Here is a 25,489-nt window from a genome sequence, read left to right as displayed (position 1 = left end):
TGAAGGGGAACCTGTGGAATTCTCCACCACAGTATATACACTCAGTGGCCACTTTATTAGGTACATCTGGACACCTGCTCATTAATGCAACTATCTAACCAGCCAACACATGCAACTCAATGCCTGAAAGCATGCAGACAGTGTCAGGAACTTCGGTTGTTCTTCAGAGCAAACATCAGAGTGGGGAAGAAATATGATCTAACTGAATGTTGTTGTGTATTTAATATTTCAGTAATATTTGAGTGATATTGTAAATATATTGTTTGATTAAGCTTTCTTTGTTTACATAATTCATTGCAGGTTATATGTAAGAAGTACGTGAATGGCATACGTCATTTCACCATCACGCTATATGTGAACACCTCACTAAAGAAAAGAAACTAAATACGCACACATCCCCAACTCCATTGTTTTTCTTTTAATTTCTGGAGTTACAAAACATAACAGTGTCAATGAGATAGTTTTAAGGTGGAACAGAGATGACTACCCACCTGTTGAAGTGCAGCATTTTTTATTACTTCGGAAGAGAAGAAAGACTTTTAAGTTAAAATAAAAGTGCAGCATATGTCTCTTCAGGAGGGGAGAGAGATGGCTGAGTTAAGAAAAATGGCAGAAAATGGATGAAATTAATGGGGTCATAAACAAGAGCACTGGGGAAATAATAATAATAAATAAATAAAGCAGAAGTGGTTGGCTATATCAGAAAGACACACTTGATTGCACAACAGACAGTTGGATGCTGTATCCTGAGTGAATTGAGCAGTATCTTGAAGCAAATGAAATAGGCAAAGAAAAGTGAATGCCAGTGTTACTGAGTGTCATGAGGGAAAGCATACAACTTATATAGCAGTTTGAGTACAGGAGGCCCTCCTTATCTGCGAGGGATTGGTTCCGGGACCCCCCGCGGATACCAAAACACGTGGATGCTCAAGTCCCTTATTCAACCTGTCGCAATGCAGTGGACCTTAGGACCCAGTGGAACCCCAGACCTTATTTAACCTGTCTCAGTGCACAGAACATTAGGACCTGGCGCCAGAGCTCTGAACGCGCAGTGTTTCTGTTCACGAAAGTAATCACGATCACAATTGAAAACAAAGTGGAAATAATAAAACGATCGGAAAGAAGTGAAATGCCATTGGTCATTGGAAATTATTAGGCTACAGTCGGTCAACGATCGGAACAATTTTGAAGGATAAAGTGAGAAAGGCCCTGCCCCCATGAAAGCTACAATTATTACTAAGCAACGCAGTGGTTTAATTATTGGGTTTTGGGGTTTTGGGTTTTTGATCCTCCACATCAACCTGGCAAGGTGGAGAGCCCACTCGGGAGCGGTCTGTCACTGGATCGAACTAGGGAACTTCTGTTCCTGAGCCCAGTGCTGAAACATACATTCTTACGTGTTTTATATGCATAGAAAGGTAAAATATATACTATATATTAAGACAAACGTTTAACTAACTGAAGCTAAATAATATTGGATGTAGCTGTTTCGACTTACTTAGTAAGAGAACTTCTGATTTTTTTTTGATCCCGATGCACGGTAACCCACACACATCCTCCCGTGTACTTTAAATCATCTCTAGATTACTTATAATACCTAATACAATGTAAATGCTATGTAAAATAGTTATTATACTGCATTGTTTAGGGAATAATGACAAGAAAAAGAAGTCTGTACATGCTCGAACAACAAGTGCTGGAAGAGCACTTCCCGGTTTTCTCGATTCATGGTTGGTTGAAATTCGCGCATGCGGAACTCGCGGATGAGGAGGGACGACTGTATTCCAACCAAACCAGCTGAAATGAGCTTTGGTGTTCTTGAAATTAACTTGTTTGGAGATTCATCCACTATTTGCATGCCACATCCCCTGCAAAAGGGGCAACTTAAAGTGAATTAAGAAATGTACTGGATGATGCCAAAGCAGTGAACATTTAGAACCAAAACTATTGTTGATTGCAAATGCTTATGTTTCTTAAGTAGAATCAAAAGGAAGGGGAGTTTCAGCTTATGCGGCTGAATTGAAGGAATTGTCTGAGCATTGTCAGTTCAGTGATGGACTCAATGAGGCACTGAGAGATTGTTAGATTGTGGAATCTTACAAGAAAGCATTCAAAAATGGCTTTTAACTGAAGCACACCTCACATTTAAAAGAGCAATTGAAATTACTGTATCAATGGAAACAGCAGCCATAGACACGACTGAGTTACAGAAACCTGCTGGGCCAAACAAATTTTGTTACTATTGTGGCAAGGGCTCACACACATCAGGCCAATGCAGATTTAAGGGAGGAACTTGCAGTAAGTGCATCAAAGTAGGACACGTACAAAGAGCATGTCAGAGAGACAAAAATAAATGGACTGCATAGGGAAGGGAATAAGATAAAAAGTAAAGCTGTAGTTTCAAAAAGAACATTAATCTGCATGGTGTTGAAAAAGATGATAATAATGAGAATGACACGTGGCTGGGTAGCGTTGACATTTACAATGTAAAAACTAACAATAGACAAGCTTACACCAGAAATGAATGGCAAAGTAATGAAAATGGAATTTGATGCTGGCTTGGTTGTTTCAGTCTTTTCCTAACATGAGTTTGAATGGCATTTCAAAGATATTGAAATGCCAATATCCAACTAAGAGCTTATACCACCTTATACCAGAGAAAAGATAAATCCTATGGGAATGATATTCATAACTGTGCAATACAACAACCAACAAGCCACATTGGGCTTGTATGTGATAAAAACAGGACCAGCATTGTGGGGTCTTAACTGGCCGAGACAACTACAACTTGTTTGGAGATCCATCCACCATTTGCATGATACATCCCTTGCAATAGAGTCAACTTAAAGTGAATTAAGGAATGTACTGGATGATGCCAAAGCAGTGTTCAAGGATGGCATTAGAAAACTGACATTTCAAAGGTAAAATGCTATTAAATGAAAATGCTACACCCAAGTTTTACAAAGCCCGTTTGGTTCCTTATACCATCTGTGATAAAGTAGCCGGTGAGCTAGATCATATGGAGGCTAAAAGAATTGTTTCCAAGGTTAAGTGGAGGCCATGGGCAACACCAGTGGTCCTCATAGCCAAGAAGAATGGATCTTCCTGGGTCTACGGTGATTTTAAGATCACCATCAATCCAGTACTGAAAGTAGATCAATACCCACTGTGCAGGATAGAGGATATCTTTGCAAACCTTTCTGGAGGAAAGTACTTCAGCAAAGTGGACTTAGCTAAAGCCTACCTACAGATGGAGGTGGAAGATGTGAGCGCCCCATGAATGAAAACCCTGGCTCCCTTGTTCTTCTTCAATTAATCTTTGGAATTACAAGGCATAACAAATTTGACCATGAAATCACAAACACAAGAAAATCTGCAGACAATGGCCATGCAAAGCAAAATAGTGGAGGAACTCAGCAGGCCAGACAGCATCTATGGAAAAGAGTAAGCAGTTGACATTTTGGGCTGAGACCAAAACTTAGAAACTGCTGATCTCCCAGTGCTTTCATTCACACCAGTCTCTAGAGTTTATAGAGAATGGTGTGAAAAGCAAGAAAAAACATACAGTGAGTTACAGTTCTGTGGGCAAAAACACCTTGTTAACAGGAGAGGTCAGAGGAGAATAACCAGTTTGGTTCAAGTTGACAGAAAGGTGACAGTAACTGCATGTTGCAACAATGGTGTGCAGAAGATCATCTCTGAAGGCACAACGTGTCAAAGCTTGAAGTGGATGAGCTACAGCAGCAGAAGACTGCAAGTATACACTCAGTGGCCACTTTATTAGGTACAGGAGGTACCTAATAAAGCGATCACAGTGTATAGTTAAGGAGATATCAGTAGGTATGTTGAACAAGGTGTTAGATATTGTTCTTGGGCTAGAGGAATCAAGGGGGATAGAGAAAAATACAGAAAACTGGATGATTAACAAAGATCATACAGAATGTCAGCAAGATTAAAGGGCTGAATGCTTAACTCCTGCTCCTATTTTTTATGTATTTAAAAAAAAATCTTAACTGTTGTGAAACCATAGAGCCTATTGAGTCTGCTCTGCCATTCAGTCATTACTGATTGATTTTCTTGCAAACGATATATGGAGTAATTTAAGGTGGTGAGTTATATGGGAGACAGGGTTTAAGGGTCGGCACAGCATTGTGGGCCGAAGGGCCTGTACTGTGCTGTATTGTTCTATGTTCTATTAACCCTATTCTCCCACATTTTCCCCAAAACCCATAACCAACTTATCAATCAAGAACACATCAATGTCTGTGTTAAATACACTGACCTCTCTGGTGATGAATTCCATGTATTCATCACCCTCTGACCTTCCCCCTCTATTCTGGAGAGATATCCCTTTATTCTGAGGCTGTTTCCAAATGTAAGGAAAGAGAAAAACTGCAGCATAGCCAAATTTTGATCACAATTCTTCATTTTTTGAAGAAACATTTGCAAAAGGTAATTTTCAGATGTGTCATTCAACAAAACAACAACAGAGCAAGAGAAAGAATTATACAGGCAGGTAACAAAATGATTGGTTAAAATTATGTTTTAACAAGGTTTTAAGGACAGGATTCCAAAGCTAAGATTTTAGATGCGAATGATGGTAAAATAGAATAAGAGGATGTACAAGAAGCCATAAATAGAAAACTCTTGTGATCTAAAAGGCTTTCAGGATTGGAGGACGTTCTAACGATAGTGATGAGCTAGGTCTTCCTCAATGGTGAAGTACTTGGTTCAGTACATAACCATAGACAATTGGTTTTGTATTTATGTTTGTGTTTTTATTGTGTTCTTCATGCTTATTATGTTTTTCCTATGCTGCATTGGGTCCAGATTAACAGACATTTCATTCTCCTTTACAATCATGTACTGAAGAATGACAATAAACAAACTTGAATATTAAATCTTAAATCTAGAATGTATCTTATCCACTTCTTAGCAGTGTCTCCACAAACTCTTATTCTCTCACACCCTTTTTTAGATAAGGAACCCAAAACTGCTCAGCATGTTCCAAGTGCAGTTTGACAAATGCATTGTAAAGCCCCGGTGCTACACAATCTTACACAAATATCTGATTACCTCATAGACACAGTGATCCATGTAGCTGGTGAATGGCAGATTGGTCTATTACTGTCATATGTGCAGAGATACAGGGGAAAAACTTGATTTGAATGCCTTCGATATAGATTATTCCAAAATGTGAGTACATCAAGGTATTGCAAAAGGAGGAGCAGTAACAGATTGCATGACATGGGGTTCCAGTTACAGCTTGAGAGAAAATGCAACACAGGCAGACAATAAGGTGCAACGTCTGTGATGGTTGTGGATCTCTGTGAGGCCAAGAGTTCATCTTTATCCTACAAAAAGAGTCTTCTAGCAGTGTGATAGAAGCTGTCCTTGAGCTTTGTGCTGCGCGTTTCCAGCTTTGGTGTCTTCTTCCTGATGGCAGAAGGAAGAAGAGAGAATGTCTGGAGTAGGCGGGATCTTTGATGTGATGATTGCTTTCTCAAGAGGAAAAGACACAATCTATGGAGTTGATGTTAGTGATGGATTGAGCTGTGTCCAGAACTCTCTGCAGTTTCTGGTGGTCTGGTGAGCAGAGTAATCACAGTGATGTATCTAGATAAAACACTTCTTTGTTGGCACTTATAAAGTTGTTGAGGATCAACGAGGACATGACAAATTTCCTTAGATTTCTGAGGATGTGGAGATGCCTGTGTTCTTCCCTGAGCATGGTGTCTACTGCCTGCATCTTCTTCCTGTTTCTATTTTCTCCAATATACCAAAGCCATACTGACAGGTTGATTGGTGAATGTAAATTACCTTTTATGTAGGTAAATCGTAAAGCTATAAAAAGGAAAATGATGGGCATGTGAGATAGAATAAAACTGTAGTGCTACAGAAAAACATTAAAAATGCAACTATCACATAAAGTTAATTTTGGGTTGTAATTCTGGGAGCTGCCATGGATATGATGGGCTGAATTACCTCCTGTGATGCTTTAGTAAATAAATAAGTGGTATAATTTACATTAGCTGATGTTTTGTTTGCTTTCAGTTAGGTCACTGCTGGTCCATACCACTTGTCCATTTGGCTCCACTTGGGTTCCTTGTACAAAATCGTTTGGTTCCCCGATAAAGGATCATCAAAACATTGAAATATTACTTCTGTTTTTCTCACCACAGATGCTGACTGACCTGCTGATTATCTTCAGTGCTTTCTATTGCTTTTTTTTCAGTAATGCCTCATTCTATGTTTAGAACTTCTATTTCATTCCCAGTCTCCTGAGCTTTTTAGATATGACAGCTCTAGATCCTCTCTGTCCTGTACATGGAAAGGTGATGTAGGTAAGAAACCAATGCCTGAACAAGAATGACAATTGGCAGAGGAAATCTTGTTCTATCAACTGTGGGTATTTCTATTGTTAGCTTCTCTGACTGGAATGAGCATTTCAGTTGCAATAAAAGCAGTGAGACATGAAAACACCTTTTTAAAAAAGAGTTTTGGTCTTTTATGTACTAATTTCTTGCAGTTGTTTAACATAGTCCTAACATAATGCACAGCATCATGGGCCAGTGATCCCGTGCTGTGCTGTAATGTTCTATGTTTCATAATCTCTCTGCAGATATCAATGAATGTGAGCACGAGGAGCTGAATTCCTGTTCTCTAAGGGCCGCCTGTTCAAACACAGATGGGTCTCACAACTGCAAATGTCAGAGTGGCTTCACTGACAGAGATCCTTCTGGACAAGGCAGAGACTGTAGAGGTAATGGTACCTCCAGTTAATTGCGGAGTGAAAATGTTTCTCCTTTATGTCTAACCAAGGTCAGAGTGTGTTAAGGATTTTTTTTAATCGTGCCTCTGATATGAGTAATAATGGCATAGACAACTTTATTGCCTTCTCCTTATTGGGTAGAGAAGGTGGCGTTGAGCTATCTTCATGAAACCCTCACAGACTATAAGGGGAAACTCACTCCTCTCTGCCCCACTGACAATGAAGGAATCCGAATATGTTCCAAAGTCAGGATAGTGTGTCTTGTAGAAGAATCTGCCGGTAATATTGTTCCCATGCAACTTCACCTCTTGTCCTTCCAGATAGCACAGACCAAGGCTGATGAAAACTGAGAAATTGCAGTACATGGAAATAATGGGCTGAATGGCCTTAGTCTTTGCTGTGGATTTCTATGATGACACACACTGCAGCTACTGAACTCTGTAAAAGTCAGGAGGAAATATTCAGGGCTTCCACCAAAAAGGTCGCAAATAGCAAAATAGATTACTTGCTGTCAAATATAAAATTAATGAAGTCACAAGCAATTCTGAAGGTGCTGGAAATCTTGAACAACACACATGAAATGCTGGAGGAACTCAGCAAGTCAGGCAGCATCGATGGAGGGAAATAAACAATCAGCGTTTCAGACCAAGACCCTTCAGAGGATGAATTAATTGCTACCTAACCTGCTGAGTTCCTGCAGAATTTTGTTGATAAATTAATGGGGTCTTAAATTCCCTAGAGTCTGGCTAGCATAGAATCTGAAACATCAAAAAATTGGACTTAATGTCCAGAAATCATCTACAGTCTAGCAACAGATTTACTTTTTTATTGAATAATACGTTTCTGAGCCAGATGTGGAGACGTTAGAAAGTTGATCCAAGAGATAGAGGGAATTCCAGGGGTTAGATTCAAGGCAGCTGAAGACATTGCCACAATGGAGAAAGGTTTAAAATGAGGCATCACAAGAGACCAGAAAATTAGTGTTGAGATCTCAGAGGTGACGTAGGACTGGAGGAGTTCAGGCTGTTGGGGAGCAGTGATGATTTATAGTTTGATTAAGGAGTGGGAGTGGAATGGCAGTTGATATCCTGAAGATGAATTTAAAAATTAATTGGCTGCTAGGCCAATAGCCAGAGTTTGTCAACATGCTGGGTGCTCTTGAAGAAGTTGGTTTTAAATTAATTCAGATGAAGGGACGTTAGAAAGTGGGAGGTGAGCTGAGAGAACAATTAATTAACAGAGTCATTGGTGAGAGATTTAGCAGCAGACGAACAGGAGCAGGGGTAGAGATGGGTGAGGTTTCAGAAATGAGATTAGGTGGTCTATATTGGAGGAGAGGATGTATACTGGGAAGCTCTTCACAGTCATCACATTGGTCCTACAGTAGAATGTTGCCTTGGAGTATGGGGATCTACAACCCATTGACCCAAAGGGTTAATGTATGAGGAGTGTTTGATGGCTCTGAGCCTGTACTCACCGCAGTTTAGAAGAATGAAGGGGAATTCATTGAAATCTATCAAATATTGAAAGGCCTAGATAGAGTGGAAGTACAGAGGACTTTTCCTATAGTGGGAGTCTCGGACCAGAGGGCACAGTCTCAGAATAGAAGGACGCCCCTATAGAACTGAGATGAGGAGAAATTTCTTTAGCCAGAGGGTGATGAATCTGTGGAATTCATAACCTTGGAGGTCAAGTCATTGGGTATACTTAAGGCAGAGGTTGATAGGTTCTTCATTAGTAAGGTTATCGAAGATTATGGGAAGAGGGCAGGAAAATAAGTTGAGAGGGATATTAAATGTTACCAGTTCTACCATGTTCTACAAGTCTGTTGTCACCAGTACAATCTTCTTTGCAGTGGTGTGCTGGGGCAATGGTATCAACACGGGTGATGTTAACAGGCTCAATAAACTAGTTAGAAAGGCTGGCTCTGTTATAGTCAAATTGGACAAACTGGAGGCTGTGGTAGAACAAAGGATGCTATGGAAAATCCTGGCAATTCTGGACAATGTCTCTCACCCTCTGCATGCCGCCTTGAGTGAACAGAGGAGCGCTTTTAGTAATGGACTAAGACAACTGCGCTGCTCCAAAGAGTGCTGTATGAGGTCATTCTTACCCTTGGCCATTAGGCTCTGTAATGAGTCAACCTATAGCCAGGGGAAGTGATGATCCCCTCCTGTTAGACTGTCTGAGGTAACTTTTTTTTTATTCTTTCTACTTCTCTTCTAATATTTATATCTGTGCACTGTAAATGCTACTGTGACATTGTACTTTCCTTTAAGATCAATCAAGTTTCTATCTATCAGACTCGATGGGCCAAATGGCCTGACTCTGCTCCTGTACTTTATGGGCTCAGAACTGAGCTGGATTAAACTGATCCTTGCTCTGTAGTCTCTGCTAATTTTTTTAACGATGCGTTGGATGCTGTTTTTCATCATTTCACAGCAAATATAAATATTAATCTTTCACAAATCCCTGTTATTTTTGCAGAAGTGACCACAGCAGTTCTGATTCCTGAATCCATGTCAAGTACTGCAGCTCCGATCGTAATGGATCCAGAAAGGTCAACCCATAACACCCCATCGACTGAATCTCCATCGTGTTGTATGTACTTCTCTTCCCTCAAGATTTTTCCCATATTTGTTTCAAAGCACACTCACAATTCTAAGTCTGGCAGAGTGGCCCTTGGAAGGAATGGCAGTCCATGTTTCAGTCCACTGCTCTTAATTTTCCAGCTGCATTGAACATCTGAACACAATGAGCCACACTTTGTTAATTTGGTTCTTTCTCTATATTGTCACCTATCTGTAATGCCTCTCAGGGTTCATCCATCTAACATGATTGATAGCATTAACCTACTGTATCACATCTCTGGTGTCAGTGGCGGGTCGTGGCTTGATATGGCAAACAGCACTGCGAGGGCTCCTCATGTATCATTACTCAAGGCTACCAGTGTATCCAATTCCTCGTGGAGTCCTGAGTCATGGGGAGAGACAGAATGGAAAAAAGGCTCTTGCCATCAACTATCCATTTTTACCTTAATCCTTTTGTCGCCCTTTTTATCATGTCCACATTCCTGTTAACTCCACCCTCCTACTACTACTTCCTGCCCATTACGCTGCTGGTGCTTAGGGCAGCAATGAAGGTCCTTCAATCTCTGGCAGTGGTCAGGGCTTCCTTCATCATGTCAGTAGCTTCCTCTCAGTTTTCCCTACTGTCAGTCATGCAAGTCCTGAGTGGAGACTCAGGAATTCCGTTGCACTCAGATGTAGAAGGATTCTTCATTGCTGTCTCCCCAACAATTTTGTTTTACCAGTCAGGGCTTCTAGTCTTGAGCTGAACTCTCGAACCTGGAGGACTGGTGAACTGCTATTTGTCTGGCTTCAACCCTTGTACCTGTTTGGCATGGGTGACCCTACCGTGGGCCAAAGCATAAAGTCCTGACTCCAGCCAGCATAGATCTCCGGGTCAATTGAGGCACACAAGCCTCCAAACCCTACGACAAGGTTTGATCCTCTTGGAAGATTAACTCCATCCACATAAACCAATCTACCTCATTACCCCCCCCCCCCCCCCCAACCATCTCCCCCGGGTTTCCCAATTATTCTGCACTAAAGGGACAATTTGCAGTTATCAAACAATTCACAACCTTTTGGTAAGGTGGGAGGAGATTGCAGCAGCCCAAGGAAATTCATGCACACACGAATGAACTTGCAGCTCCTCCCAGACATTGCCAGAGGCCAGGTATGAATCTGAGTCATTGAATCAGTGAGTTAGCAGAACTATCTGCGGTGCATGCCTCTGTTGTTTAAAGACTGGCATTTATTGATTCATGATGACTGGCATGAACTGATCCATCCAGTTCAAATGCCGTAATCATCCACATTGTAACTTCTGCATAATTGCTGAGAGGTATAGATTTATCCAGTGCCTTAGGTTAGATAATTAAAAGTAAGAAAGTTACTCTTGTGTCACCACTATAAATGCCTTTGCCTTTGGTACTGCTTTACCGGAATAGGATATTTTCTCTGAATAGAGCGAGCAATGGTAAACTTCTGCTGTTGTTCCATGCCCAATGTTGATTGGCGCTCAGTCCTCCAGCAGTGGCGGGGTGTCTCTGTGGCCACACACTTCAATTCCACAGACCACTCCCACTCCAACATGTCTGTCCATGGCCTCCTCTACCATCAAGATGAGGCCACACGCAGGTCGATGGAGCAATACCTTATCTCCCGCCTAGGTAGCCTCCTACCTGCCGGCATGAACATTCAACTCACAGACCTCCATTGATACCCCTGCCCCCCCTTACCCCATCCCTATCTATAATTTTAGTCTGGTTCTCTTTCTCTCTCTTTCTCCCCCCTCACTATAATCTTCCCCCAGCCCTACCTTTCTTTCTCGTTTATTTCCCATAATTCTCCACCTTCCCCCAGCCCATTTCCCTTCAGCCTATCACTTCCCAGCTCTCTACTTCCTCCCTCCCCCCACTTCTTACTCCCCTCGACCATCCCATGTTACTTCACTCCTGATGAAGGGTTTCGGCCCGAAACGTCGTCACTACCTCCTCCCATAGATGCTGTCTGGCCTGCTGAGTTCTGCCAGCATTTTGTGTTTTTATTTATTTCCAGCATCTGCTGATTCACTCGTGTTGCCGTTGATCATAATATGATGTCTTCATAGTAAATCAGAGTAATTGAAAGCTTCAGTGTGAAACCATGTCACACAGCTTATCAAATTGCACTAACTTCTTCTTCATATTAATTGAATTTGTGCTTCATCCAAACTTCAACATTTTTAAGATACTCTCTAGCTTCTTCTTATTTTCTTGAGCCAATACTTGAGGTGAAGAACTCCACATTTCTAAGCTTACTTGGAATTTTTAAAAAAAGATTACTACTAAATTGTGCTTTCCCATTATTATCCGACTGACCTCTAGGCATGATTACCACTATTTGGGGCAGCACGATAGCATAGTGGTGAGCATAATGCAGTACCACTGACCTGGGTTCAATTCCGGCCACGGTCTGTACGAAGTTTATATGTTCCCTCCAAGACAGCATGAGTTTTCACCGGTTTCCTCCCAGTGTCCAGAGACGTACTGGTCGGTAGGTTGATTGGTCATTGTGAATTGTCCTGTGATTAGGCTAGGGTTAAGTTGGGGATTGTTGGGCAGTGCAGCTCAAAGGGCTGGAAGGACACATTCTGCACTATATTTCAATAAATAAATTTATTTTGTTAGGTCACTATGTCTGATGCTAGCCTTAAAATTTTCTTGAGTGTCTCTGAAAAGATCTTTGTTATTGCTTTTTACATGGTAACTTAACAAGCACCATGGAAACGAGTGCATTTTTGCTGCAGTTGCTGCTCCAGTCAGTAGCTGTTCCTGCAATGAAGTCTGTAGGTTTGGACTTGTCCCCGGAAGTCTATTTTCATTCTGCCGATTAACTTTATTTTATGGAAATACGTCACGTTTCTCCCATGGGTTATGTGCCCTTTACAAATCTGAGCTAGTGTAAAACTATGCAAGGATTGAAAGTTGCCCCGTGTCCTTTTTACCCACTACCCAGGGCAGGGTGACAAACCTTTGACAAGCATGTCCAAAATGGCATGTGCAAAAATGTTGCTGGTAAGTGCTCAGTTCTTTTAACTCCACCCATAATGAGGGGATACTTAAGGATTATCTTTACTACCAAATGAAGGAGTGAATAATTTTACTACAACACAAGAGCAGAAAACAGCTCACGCTGACCTGGCGCCAATTAGGTGGTTGCAGGAACATGTGACATTAGATGATTCATTTGAAATCTTTGCAGACCTGGCGCACACATCAGTAATTGGACAGTGAATGGTTACAATAACAACACTATTTAGAAATGACATTATTTTTCAAATGTCCTTTTAAAATATCAATATTAATTTCTGAACAGGTTTTCTAAAATGCTTCATTTATGTCAATCTATCTCTGTTATACTTTTATTACATAATAGTAAAGCAACCAATACATGTAAATAAGCAGTAGACTCAACCTTTATCCTTATAAAACCCCATAATTGTTGTCACTAATTTGTTAATCAATGATAATCTCTACTCAAAATTATCATGACACATGAGTGCAACACACACAGAATGCTGGAGGAACTCAGCAGGCCAAGCAGCATCTAGGAAAAGAGTTGATGTTTTGGCCTGCTGAGGTCCTCCAACATTTTTTGTGTGTTGCTTGGATTTCCAGCAACTACAGATTTTCTCTTGTTTGTGCTACTACATGAGTGAAATTTTTTGAAGGTTATCATGAATTTTGGCACACGCTCTGCACCTTTCTGTCCAGGTAACCTTTTCTAGCTGTCCGACATCAAAGCTGAGTTTATTGTCATATGCACAAGTATATGTATGCACAGTTGCAGTGAAAATCTTACCCGTCCTCTGAAATTTCTGTGTTCCTTCGGTCCTAGCCCCTTCATTTCAAATGATACGTCGTTTCTGCAGCTTCTCAGATTTTAAACTCTTCAGTTATTCCCTTAAAGTCAGAGCCATAGTGCACTGCAGCACAAAAACAAGCCTTTTGACTTACCTAGTTTGTGCCAAACTGTTATTCTGCCTAGTCCCATTGGTCCCATTGACCAGCACCTGGACCCCAGTCCACCATACTCCTCCTATTCTTCATTTATCCAAACTTTTCTTAAATGTTGCAATTGAACTCAAGTCTACCACTTACACTGGCACGCTATACTCTCTGTAGTTCTACACTTGTACCAGCCGCTGAGTGAAGAAGATTCCCCCTCAGATCCCCGTTAATATTTCTCAACCTTTCACCCTTAACCTATGACCGTTAGTCCCAGTCTCACCCAACCTCGGTAGCAAGAGTGTGCTTGTATTTGCCCTATCGATATCCCTCATAATTTGGTATATCCCCTAAACATCTCAGCTCTCCTTCATTCCTTATGATCTATCACTTTGCTCATTCAATATCTTTTGATTTGACTTGGTCAAACAAAGTTAGACGTACTCTGGTAGCATTTTACTAAATTTAAGGCGCATATAAACATCTATGGTAAAGTTCTAAAAACCTAAAGCAGCCATTTCTACTTGTTATTGTCTCCATTATCTACTATTTAGACAATAGACAATAGGTGCAGAAGCAGACCATTCGGCCCTTTGAGCCTGCACCGCCATTCTGAGATCATGGCTGATCATCTACTATAAATACCTGGTTCCTGCCTTGTCCCCATAACCCTTGATTCCCCTATCCATAAGATACCTATCTAGCTCCTTCTTGAAAGCATCCAGAGAAATGGCCTCCACTGCCTTCCAAGGCAGTGCATTCCAGACCCCCACAACTCTCTGGGAGAAGAAGTTTTTCCTTAACTCTGTCCTAAATGACCTACCCCTTATTCTCAAACCATGCCCTCTGGTACTGGACTCTCCCAGCATCTGGAACATATTTCCTGCCTTTATCTTGTCCAATCCCTTAATAATCTTAAATGTTGCAATCAGATCCCCTCTCAAACTCCTTAATTCCAACGTGTACAACCCCAGTCTCTCTAACCTCTCTGCGTAAGACAGTCCAGACATCCCAGGAATTAACCTCGTGAATCTACGCTGCACTTCCTCTATAGCCAGGATGTCCTTCCTTAACCCTGGAGACCAAAACTGTACACAATACTCCAGGTGTGTTCTCACCAGGGCTCTGTACAAATGCAAAAGAATTTCCTTGCTCTTGTACTCAATTCCCTTTGTAATAAAGGCCAACATTCTGTTAGTCTTCTTCACTGCCTGCTGCACTTGCTCATTCACCTTCAGTGACTGATGAACAAGTACTCCTAGATCTCTTTGTATTTCTCCCTTGCCTAACTCTACACCGTTCAGATAATAATCTGCCTTCCTGTTCTTACTCCCAAAGTGGATAACCTCACACTTCTTCACATTAAACGTCATCTGCCAAGTATCTGCCCACTCACCCAGCCTATCCAAGTCACCCTGAATTCTCCTAACATCCTCATCACACGTCACACTTGCCACCCAGCTTAGTATCATCAGCAAACTTGCTGATGTTATTCTCAATGCCTTCATCTAAATCGTTTATGTAAATCGTAAACAGCTGTGGTCCCAATACCGAGCCCTGCGGCACCCCACTAGTCACCACCTGCCAGTCCGAGAAACACCCATTCACTGCTACCCTTTGCTTTCTATCTGCCAACCAGTTTTCTATCCATGTCAATATCTTCCCCCCAATGCCATGAGCTCTTATTTTACCCACCAATCTCCTATGTGGGACCTTATCAAATGCCTTCTGAAAATCGAGGTACACTACATCCACTGGATCTCCCTTGTCTAACTTCCTGGTTACATCCTCGAAAAACTCCAATAGATTAGTCAAGCATGTTTTGCCCTTGGTAAATCCATGCTGGCTCGGCCCAATCCTATCACTGATATCTAGATATGCCACTATTTCACCTTTAATAATGGACTCTAGCATCTTCCCCACTACTGATGTTAGGCTGACAGGACGATAGTTCTCTGTTTTCTCCCTCTCTCCTTTCTTAAAAAGTGGGATAACATTCCAATCCTCCAATTCTCCAATCCTCAGGAACTGATCCTGAATCCAAGGAACATTGGAAAATGATTACCAATGCATCTGCAATTTCCAGGGCCACCTCCTTTAGTACCCTAGGATTTCTTTTGTAAGTTTTATAAAGTTTATAGAAATAGGTGCTGACTGCTCCCAACACACACCTCTACCTTCATGTGCTTAGTAATCGTCTCTTATACTTCATTCATCTTGAGTTATGTCTAAGCAGTGTAGCGATCCCATGGTAATCAGCCATGATGGAATGATGGAACAGATTTGATGGCCAAATGGCCTAATTCTGCTCCTATGTCTTATGATAGTAAAGGCGAGTGGAACACAGTTGTGTTCTTGCTGTGCTAACCAGCCATGTTCTCAACAGCTCCTGATCCAGTTACAAACCTGACCATCGTCAATGTCACCGGCGTCAGCTTCACAGTCATTTGGGCACGAGATACTAGCAAGAACCGAACAGTCACAGTGCGGGTGCTGAGGGAGGACAGCATGGTGATCGAAACAGAGACACAAGAAATGAATTGGACAGTGCCGGGTTTGGAGCCTGCGGTCTTATACACCGTGGAAATCTACTGGCAATCTTGTGGAAACAGCCTTACCAAAGAGATTAAAGTAAAAACAGGTAAGCATACTCTCTGGGAGACATTTATAGGCTTGGTCACTACAATTATCTCCAGGCTTCCAGATGTTCTTTCTCTGGTGCCCTCCTGTCTGTAAAAGACTGAGTTTTGTCTCTGACTCAAGCAGCCTCTGCTGCATCACCTCAAGTGATGGCGGTTCTGTAGTGTATCAAGTAGAACATTTTATCCTGGAGAGTGTCCTCGGAGGGCTATTCTTGTCCTCATCAAACGCCTTCACATACAACTTTCCAAAAAGTCTCAGTGTATCACAATTAGAATTGGCTGAAGGTATTTATACCACCCTCGGCAGGCAGAATGGAGCTAAGTCATTAGCCCCATCTCATTCAGACCTAAAGACTGCACTGCTGTAAATGACTGGGGCTGATTTTGCCCCATTTATCTACGATTACATTCCCACAGTGCACCTTGCTGGGGACGTTACCTTGCTTTTAATGAGAGGAGAGGAAGTATGAAGATGTACAATATATACCTCTAGTAATAGAAGTGTAATAGTAATAAGGATACTCCACAACTTTGAAAATGGATTAATTACCAGACCCAGAAGAAATACAAATCAGGCTGTTGGAAGAAGTAAGGAAAGGGATTATAGAGGTTCTGAATATTTCTTTTCAGTTGTTCCTGACTGCAGAAGTGCCAGAGAATTGGATGATTTCAAGTGTGATACCTTTGATATAATGATACAAATACAGGCCAGTTTGATTAACAACTGTAATAGAACAACGACTGAATCCACCCAGAGCAAAGCTTCACACATTTAAAAAGCACAAATTAAAACTTTATATAAATAAAGACTGGCCAAAAAAAAACTATGTGCAGAAAAATCAGAATCAGAATCAGGTTTAATATCATAAGCAGATGTCATGAAATTTGCTAACTTTGTGGCAGCGGTATAATGCAAAACAAAATTATAGAGAAAAGGGTGATTTACAGTAAGCACATATATTAAATAAATAGTGCAAAAATAAAAAAATTTAAAAAGTAGTGAGATAGCATTCATGGGTTCAGAGTCCATTCAGAAATTGGATGGCAGAGGGGAAGAAGCTGTTCCTAAGTTGTTGAGTATTTGCTTGATCCACCATCAATAACTCTAGGAGACTGGAAGTGAACGATAGGCTTTTATTAGCAGCAAAAGGGAGCAGGACATCTCGAAGACTGAGGGAGGAGCAGTGCCCCAATACCGGGGTCTGTGGGAGGAACCACAGGAGCAGTCAGCAGAGGGACGTGTCCAGACGGGTATACATAGTTTACCACAGTGCTTTCAGGCTTCTGTACCTCCTCCCTGATGGTAGCAATGAGAAGAGGGCTTTCTCATGGGTAATATGGATTGTTAATGATGAATGTTGCTTTTTTTGAAGCACTGCTCTTTGAAGATGTCCTGGATACTACAAAGGCAAGTGCAAATAAAAATCAAAATAATACTGAGAACTTGAGTTGTAAAGAGTCCTTTAAAGTGAGTTTGAAAGTCATAGAATCAGATCAGAGTGATGGTGATTGAAGTTATCCATGCCAGTGCAGGAGACTGATGGTTTAGGTTAATAAGTGTTCATGAACCTGAAGGTGTGGGACCTTGTGCCAAGCGGTAACAATGAGAAGAAAGCAGGACCTGGATGGGGAGGGTCTTTGATGATGACGTTACTTCCCAACTGCCGTAAAAACTCAAGGAAGAAGATGTTGATTTCTTGTTGCAGCAGTCCAAATAAATGTACTCATTGGCGGGGAGGAGCTTCAGCTGTGGTGGAATGAGTTGTATTCAGCACTTTCTGTAGCCTGTTTCATTCTGGGCATTGCCATTTCCATACCAGGCTGCGATGCAACTAGTCTCCATTGTGCTTCTATAGAAATTTGTCGAAGTTTTTGGTGACAAGCCGACTTTACACAAACTTCTACAGTAAGAAAGTGTCTTATTTATGATGACACTTATGTGCTGATCCCAGGACATAGCCTCTGACCTGTAAATGCCAATGAATTGGAAGTTGCTGACCCTCTCCACCTCCAATCCCCTAAAGAGGGCTGGCTCATGGACTTCCAGCTTTCTCCTCCTTTGGTTTTGCTGAGACTGAGTAAGAGGTTGTTGTGGTACCACTTAGCTGGATTTCCATTCGCCCTATTTTGACGAGTACTGGCTGAATTGACTGCTAGGTAAATTTTAGTATAGTCGGTAATGCTGAATTTGGTTTGTTGCAGTTGCTTGTGATACCTCGAATTGACGCTGAATATAAACATTGCTTCTCTTGCATTCCCTGATGCAAATTTTTGTTTACCACAAGTCCCTCCAACTCTTTGCCTGGTGGAACTTCAGCCATGACGGAATGGTGGCGCACACTCGATGGGTCAAATGCCCTAATTCTCCTCATATGTCTCATGATCTTATGGCCTAATGTGCTTGACACACTGCAACTTGGTGACGCAGTTCCCAGCTGACAGAAGTAAAGTCAAGTCAAGTCACTTTTATTGTCATTTCGACCATAACTGCTGGTACAGTACATAGTAAAAATGAGACAATGTTTTTCAGGACCATGGTGTTACATGACACTGTACAAAAACTAGGCTGAACTATGTCAAAAAACAACACAGAGAAAAAAAACACACAACAACTACACTAGACTACAGACCTATCCAGGACTGCATAACATGCACAAAACAGTGCAGGCATTACAATAAATAATTAACAGGACAATAGGGCAGTAAGGTGTCAGTCCAGGCGTTGGGTATTGAGGAGTCTGATAGCTTGGGCGAAGAAACTATTACATAGTCTGGTCGTAAGAGCCTGAATGGTTTGGTGCCTTTTCCCAGATGGCAGGAGGGAGAAGAGATTGTATGAGGGGTGCATAGGGCCCTTCATAATGCTGTTTCCTTTGCGGATGCAGCGTGTAGTGTAAATGTCCGTGATGGCGCGAAGAGCGACCCCGATGATCTTCTCAGCTGACCTCACTATCCACTGCAGGGTCTTGCGATCCGAGATGGTGCAATTTCCGAACCAGGCAGTGATGCAGCTGCTCAGGACGTACAATGTACAAGTACAATGTGGAAATCTTTGGATTATAGCAAAGCCCATTGCTGACAACAGGGCAGATCGATGTAAGGCAGCTCATTGGCTGATGGAGTGGCACTCTGACTGATTGGCTAACTGCTCAGTACAACTCACTGAGTGACCAGCGGTGTCTCCAAACTCTCCTGTTAGCATCAGGAATCATCTTTTAATCCATGTTTATCAATTGGGACTTTTCACAACTGTTTAACCTGAGATAAAACAGAATTATCCAGATAATTCAGGTGGGATTAAAAGTAGAAAACCCTGGTTCCAAGATGGAGGGGACTACTCGTCAATCATGGACAAAGTAAATGGTATTTGATGCTGGAAGTAATTGTGACAGGTCTGCCCTTTTTCAATGCTTTGCAGCTGCACTGTTATTGAATGGCCAGGTGAGAATCCAGAACCACAATTTCAGCGAAGCTCTCAGCAACACCAGCAGCGGCCAGTTTAGGACGTTCCTACAGCTGTGGCATCAAGAGGTAAGATAGCTCGATATGAGCTATAATGCTTTGTGGGAGTGGATGGAGTTGTGGAATGAGGTGGGGTTCACTGATCCTTCAACTGAGGGAAATGTGTCTCAAGTCACTTTGGATTTCAGGAAGAAAAAACCATGTTAATATTGTGAAAATGAGTCTGAATTCCTTTTCTGTTGGCTGATATGTGCATGAGAGTGAAAAATCATGCAATACTGGAATTATAATCTAGAGATTTGAGTTAAATTGCAGCATTAATGTTTTTTTTCTTCAAATTTGCCCAGCAGTGTTCAGAATTAATATCCTGTCTTCTCGACCCTCTTCTTTCATCGTGGAAGAAACGTTAAAGCTGCCACATATTTTGTTTCTTTTCATTAAACAATTTAACAAAATTGATTATTTATCTAAAGATTAGCTTTATTTGTCATGTGTACATCAATACATACAGTGAAATGTGTCGCTTGCATCAAATCCAATCAGCGTGGATTGTGCTGGGCAGCCTGCAAGTGTCACCGTGTTTCTGGCGCCAACGTAGCATCCCTAGAAACTCACTGACCCTAACCGGCACGTCTTCAGAATGTGGGAGTTAACTAAAGCACCTGAAGAAAACTAACACAGAAACCCATCACACAGAGAATGTACAAATCCTTTACAGACGGCAATGGGAATTGAACCCCGGCTTTACAGTTGGCAGTGTAAAATGTTAGGCTACTCTGACACGCATTCACTGAAGTGAAGAGGTTTTTTGATTATTTGTGACTAGGCCCACTCACGTTTGCTTGACTCACAGCAATCTGCACAGTTCAGGGGGAATTTAAACATGAAAACCACGCCTTGTAAATAAAAGCATAAAAAGAGATCTAGTTTGTTGAAATGTGGGTGACAGTAGAAATTCAGTATTTATATTCAATTCCGAGTAATGACCAGAGTCACATTGAAAACTGGAGAAGGTTCCTTCCATGAACTATAAAGGATTTCACAAAACCTTTAATAGTTTTCATGATGGTATCCTGATAATCACTGACTAACTGAATCCACAATGCAACTTGAACTATTTGAAACTCAGAGTTACCTCGAATATTAAAGTACCTTCTCCAAACTGTGTATCAATGGGGACGGCGTGCTGAAATGCCATCCAACTCCGTACAATGAAGTAGTGACTAGCCATGAAAGATTTTATAACCTTCTTTTCATTTCAGATTGAACGATCCCTTCCGCCAACAATTCGTCAATGGTACAAAAGTAGGAAAATTCTGGCCCGTGTCAAGTCTCTCAGCAATGGGAGTATTGTGGTGAACTTTGAAATCGTTATTGATCCAGGAATTCAGCTGAATATTTGGAATGCATCCTCTGCTTTGATCTCCTCTCTTTACAACAGCTCTGTCTTTGAATTCAATCACAATAACACCTCCATTTCAGGTGGGTGAAGTCCATTCTCACATAATTGAACTTGAAGCCCAAGTTCCTTGGAGGTAAAAGGCATTTTTATAATGTAATATTAAAATATTATATGTGTGTTGGCGCGTGGCCAAGTGGTTAAGGCGTTGGTCTAGTGATCTGAAGGTCGCTTGTTCGAGCCTCAGCTAAGGCAGTGTCATTGAGCAAGGCACTTAACCACACATTGCTCTGTGACGACACCGGTGCCAAGCTGTATCGGCCCTTGCCCTTCCCTTGGACAATATCGGTGCTGTGGAGAGGGGAGACTTGCAGCATGGGCAACTGCTGGTCTCCCATACAACCCTGCCCAGACCTGCACCCTGGAAACTTTCCAAGGCGTAAATCCATGGTTTCTTGAGACTGATGTATGCCCATTAAAATAAGCAATGGTACATAGAATATAGTACTGTGCAGTGTAGGAACAGGTCCTTCAGTCCATGTTGTTTTGTTAACTAGTATTTAAATGCCTAACTAAACTAATCCCTGTGGTCTACACTATGTCCAATTCCCCTATTCTATACTCATTCATTTTGCTTCCTAAAATCCTCCTAAATGCCTCTGTTGTACTTTCATCAAAAACAGATCATTGAATTTATTCCTCTCAGCTTTAATGCATGTACCATAGTATTAGACATTTTGACCATGGAAAAAAGATACCAACTATCTCTCTATACTGTTCATGGTCTTACAGTATCTATCCTGTACACTTCTATCCTGTCTCCCATCAGTCACTGCTACTCCACAGAAAACAACTCAAGTTTGTCCAACCACTCCCCCTAATCTAGGATGCAGCTTGGTAAACCTCTTCTGAACCCTCACCAAAGCCTTCACATCCTTCCTATAATGGGCAGACCAGAACAAAACACAGTATTCAACCAGCTAACAAGAGTTTTATAAAACGACAACATAATTGCCTGATCCTGGAACTTAAAACCACGTGTAGTTATGGCAAATATGCCATATTCTTCTTTCACATCCTATCAGGGTCCTGCCATTAATTGTGTACTATCCCCTTAGATTTGATCTGCCAAAGTGCAACACATCATGCTTGACAAATTAAACATTTTTTCTGCTGTAATGATCTCAGTATATCCCATTGTACCTTTGGCAATTCTTGCAATCTCCACAATGCTGCCAATCTTCATGTTGTCTGTGAGTTTATGAACCTACCCATCCATATTTTCATCCAAGTCACTTATAAATTACCGCAAACAGTAGTGATCCTGTTATGGATAACTGTGGAGCACCACGAATCACAGATCTCTAGCAAGAATAACTCCCATCAGCCACTATACTCTGTCTTCTGTGGGCAAGTAAATTCTGAATCCAAATGGCCAACTCATCGTGGATCCCATACATTTTCATCAACTGGACACCTAGCATGATGGACCCTGTCAAATGCCTTAATATAATTCATGTAGCATCATCCACAGCCCCATCTTCAATCGTATTTATCACCTCATCAAAAAAATTAATCAAGTAAGTAAGACATGACCTGTCCATGTTGACTCTCTATAATTATGTTGTGGACTTTCAAATATTCATAAATCGTATCCCTATGAATCCTTTCTAACAACTGCCATTGGCATGAGGCACACCTGTCTATAATTACCACAACTATCCCTTACTGAACAAAGGAACAACACTGACCACACTCCAGTCCTTGGAGACCTCACTTGTGGTTAGGGTTAAGGTCTTGGTCCCCAGCTATCTCATCGCTTGAGTCAGTCAACAACCTAGGCTATATCCCATCAGGCCCTGGGGGCTAGTATTCTTCAAGAGACTCAACATTACCTCTTCTTTTAGTTTAAGATGCCCTAACATATTAACACATTCCACTCCATGCTTCTCTGTGGTAAATAGTGTCACATGGTATTCATTTAGGCAGGGGTTCCCGACCTTTTTTATGCCATGGGCCCTTACCATTAACTGAGGGGTCCGTTGACCTCAGGTTGGGAACCCATGATATATGACCTCTCCCACATCCCCTGCCTCCAAGAACATGTTCCCCATTTTATCCTTGAGTGGCCCTACCCTCTCCCTACTTATCCCTTTGCTTTTCATGTATGTGCAGAATGGCTTGGAATGCCTTGCTGTTACTGATCTCTTGAAAGTATGCTGAACATGGATGCAGACTTGGTAACCTTGGCCTCTTGAGCTCTTAGTCCAAATATGACAGTCACTGAACCAATTGCTCTTACTGTGATGTTTCCTTGATTTTTCAGTAACCCTGGGCATGGGTTGGGGTATCTGCTCTCTCAGTTGTAGCTCATGTGGGTAGCCTAGAAAACCTGAAAGCGATTGCAAAGCGCTGCATTTTAAAAACCAAAATTTAGATTTAAAGCATTTTCCTTCAGTTACCTAATTTGCAAAATCTCAGCTGTTCGTCTGTCTTGGGTGCATTTGTAAGATGGAAGGCAGGGGATTGCAGCCTTGTCTTTCAATGCAATGCCACATTTTATGTGCACCATGCCTTAAGTTTCAATTCATAAAGATAGAACCGAATTGTCTCAAAGGAAGGCAGAACCTGCTGCAAACTGGTTGGGCAACATCAGTACAAAGAAAAACAGAATTATTGCTATGGATCAGAGACTGTTCATTGTAACTGGGAAAGTGAGTAAACAAACTGGGAGCAAAACGCAGAGAAAGTGCGTGTGTGTGGGTGGGGATGATGAAGAGGACAAAGGGAATAGCTTTCATTGGGTGAAGTCAAGGTTGTCAATGTAATTCCCATCTGTATAGTGCTAATTATTTAATGAATAAATGTATTTCTGTTTAAAGCATTAACTATATTTGTTCTTTTTCTGCCTCATATGATGGGCATTTCTGGAATTTTCTATTTCCTTTCAGGTTGAGCCTAATTTTCACTTGAATTTCCATTTTGTGCCGCCACCTTCTTTTCTCTCAGGGAAAATGAAAGTCAATCTTAGAACATAGAAACATAGAAAACCTACAGCACAATACAGGCCCTTCAGCCCACAAAGCTGTGCCAAACATGTCCCTACCTTAGAACTACCTAGGCTTTACTCATAGCCCTCTATTTTTCTAAGCTGCATGTAGCCATCCAGGAGTCTCTTAAAAGACCCTATCGTTTCCACCTCCACCACTGCTGCTGGCAGCCCACTCCACACACCCATGCTCTCTGTTTAAAAAAAATACCCCTGACATCCCCTCTGTAAGTACTTCCAAGCACCTTAAAACTATGGCCTCTCATGCTGGCCATTTCAGCCCTGGGGTAAAGCCTCTGACTATCCACATGATCAATGCCTCTCATTGTCTTGAACACCTCTATCAGGTCACCTCTCATCCTCCATCGCTCCAAGGAGAAAAGGCCGAGTTCACTCAACCTATTCTCATAAGGCATGCTCCGCAATCCAGGCAACATCCTTGTAAATCTCCTCTGCACCTTTTCTATGGTTTCCACATCCTTCCTATAGTGAAGTGACCAGAACTGAGCACAGTACTCTAAGTGAGTTTTGACCAGGGTCCTATATAGCTGCAACATTACCTCTTGGCTCTTAAACCAATACCATGATTGATGAAGGCCAATGCACTGTATGCCTTCTTAACCACAGAGTCAACCTGCATAGTAGCTTTGAGTGTCCAATGGACTCGGACCCCAAGAGCCCTCTGTTCCTGCACACTGCCAAGAGACTTACCATTAGTGCTATATTCTTCCATCATATTTGACCTACCAAAATGAACCACCTCACATTAATCTGGGTTAAACTCCATCTGCCACTTCTCAGCCCAGTTTTGCATCCTGTCAATGTCCTGTTGTAACCTCTGACAGCCCTCCACACTATTCACAACACCCCCGACCTTTGTGTCATCAGCAAATTTAATAACCCATCCTTCCACTTCCTCATCCAGGTCATTTATAAAAATCACAAAGAGTAGGGGTTCCAGAACAGATCCCTGAGGCACACCACTGGTCACCAACCTCCATGCAGAATATGAGCCGATAACAACCGCTCTTTGCCTTCTGTGGGCAAGCTAGTTCTGGATCCACAAAGCAATGTCCCCTTGGATCCTATGCCTCCTTACCTTCTCAAAAAGCCTTGCATGGGGTACTTCATCAAATGCCTTGCTGAAATCCATATACACTACATCTACGGCTCTACCTCCATCAATGTGTTTAGTCACATCCTCAAAAAATTCAATCAGGCTTCTAAGGCATGACCTGCCTTTGACAAAGCCATGCTGACTATTCCTAATCATATTATGCCTCTCCAAATGTTCATAAATCCTGCCTCTCAGGATCTTCTCCATCAACTTACCAACCACTGAAGTAAGACTCACTGGCCTATAATTTCTTGAGCTATCCCTACTCCCTTTCTTGAATAAAGGAACAACATCTGCAACCCTCCAATCCTCTGGAACCTCTCCCGTTCTCACTGATGATGCAAAGTCATTGCCAGAGGCTCAGAAAACTCCTCCCTCGCTTCCCACCGTAGCCTGGGGTACATCCTGAGTGGTCCTGGTGACTTATCCAACTTGACACTTTCCAAAAGCTCCAGCACCTCTTCTTTCTTAATATCTGCATGCTGAAGCTTT

The 25,489-nt window shown here is 41.8% G+C and overlaps 1 protein-coding gene across 1 annotated transcript in view; it reads left to right on the top strand.

Annotated features, from left to right (window-relative positions):
- LOC132392189 (uromodulin-like 1) overlaps positions 1 to 25,489 on the top strand; it is a 113,146-nt gene that overhangs the window by 21,419 nt on the left and 66,238 nt on the right. The window contains exons 6-10 of the mRNA XM_059966034.1: positions 6,623 to 6,763; positions 9,260 to 9,373; positions 15,715 to 15,969; positions 19,389 to 19,501; positions 20,695 to 20,914. Coding sequence (XP_059822017.1) covers positions 6,623 to 6,763; positions 9,260 to 9,373; positions 15,715 to 15,969; positions 19,389 to 19,501; positions 20,695 to 20,914 — 843 coding nt within the window. The remainder of the gene's footprint in view (positions 1 to 6,622; positions 6,764 to 9,259; positions 9,374 to 15,714; positions 15,970 to 19,388; positions 19,502 to 20,694; positions 20,915 to 25,489) is intronic.

Source organism: Hypanus sabinus, chromosome 4 (assembly GCF_030144855.1).
Source record: "Hypanus sabinus isolate sHypSab1 chromosome 4, sHypSab1.hap1, whole genome shotgun sequence".
Classification (NCBI taxonomy): Eukaryota; Metazoa; Chordata; class Chondrichthyes; order Myliobatiformes; family Dasyatidae; genus Hypanus; species Hypanus sabinus.
The sequence above is the reverse complement of the archived record's forward strand: the minus strand, read 5'-3'. Positions and strand labels throughout refer to the sequence as shown.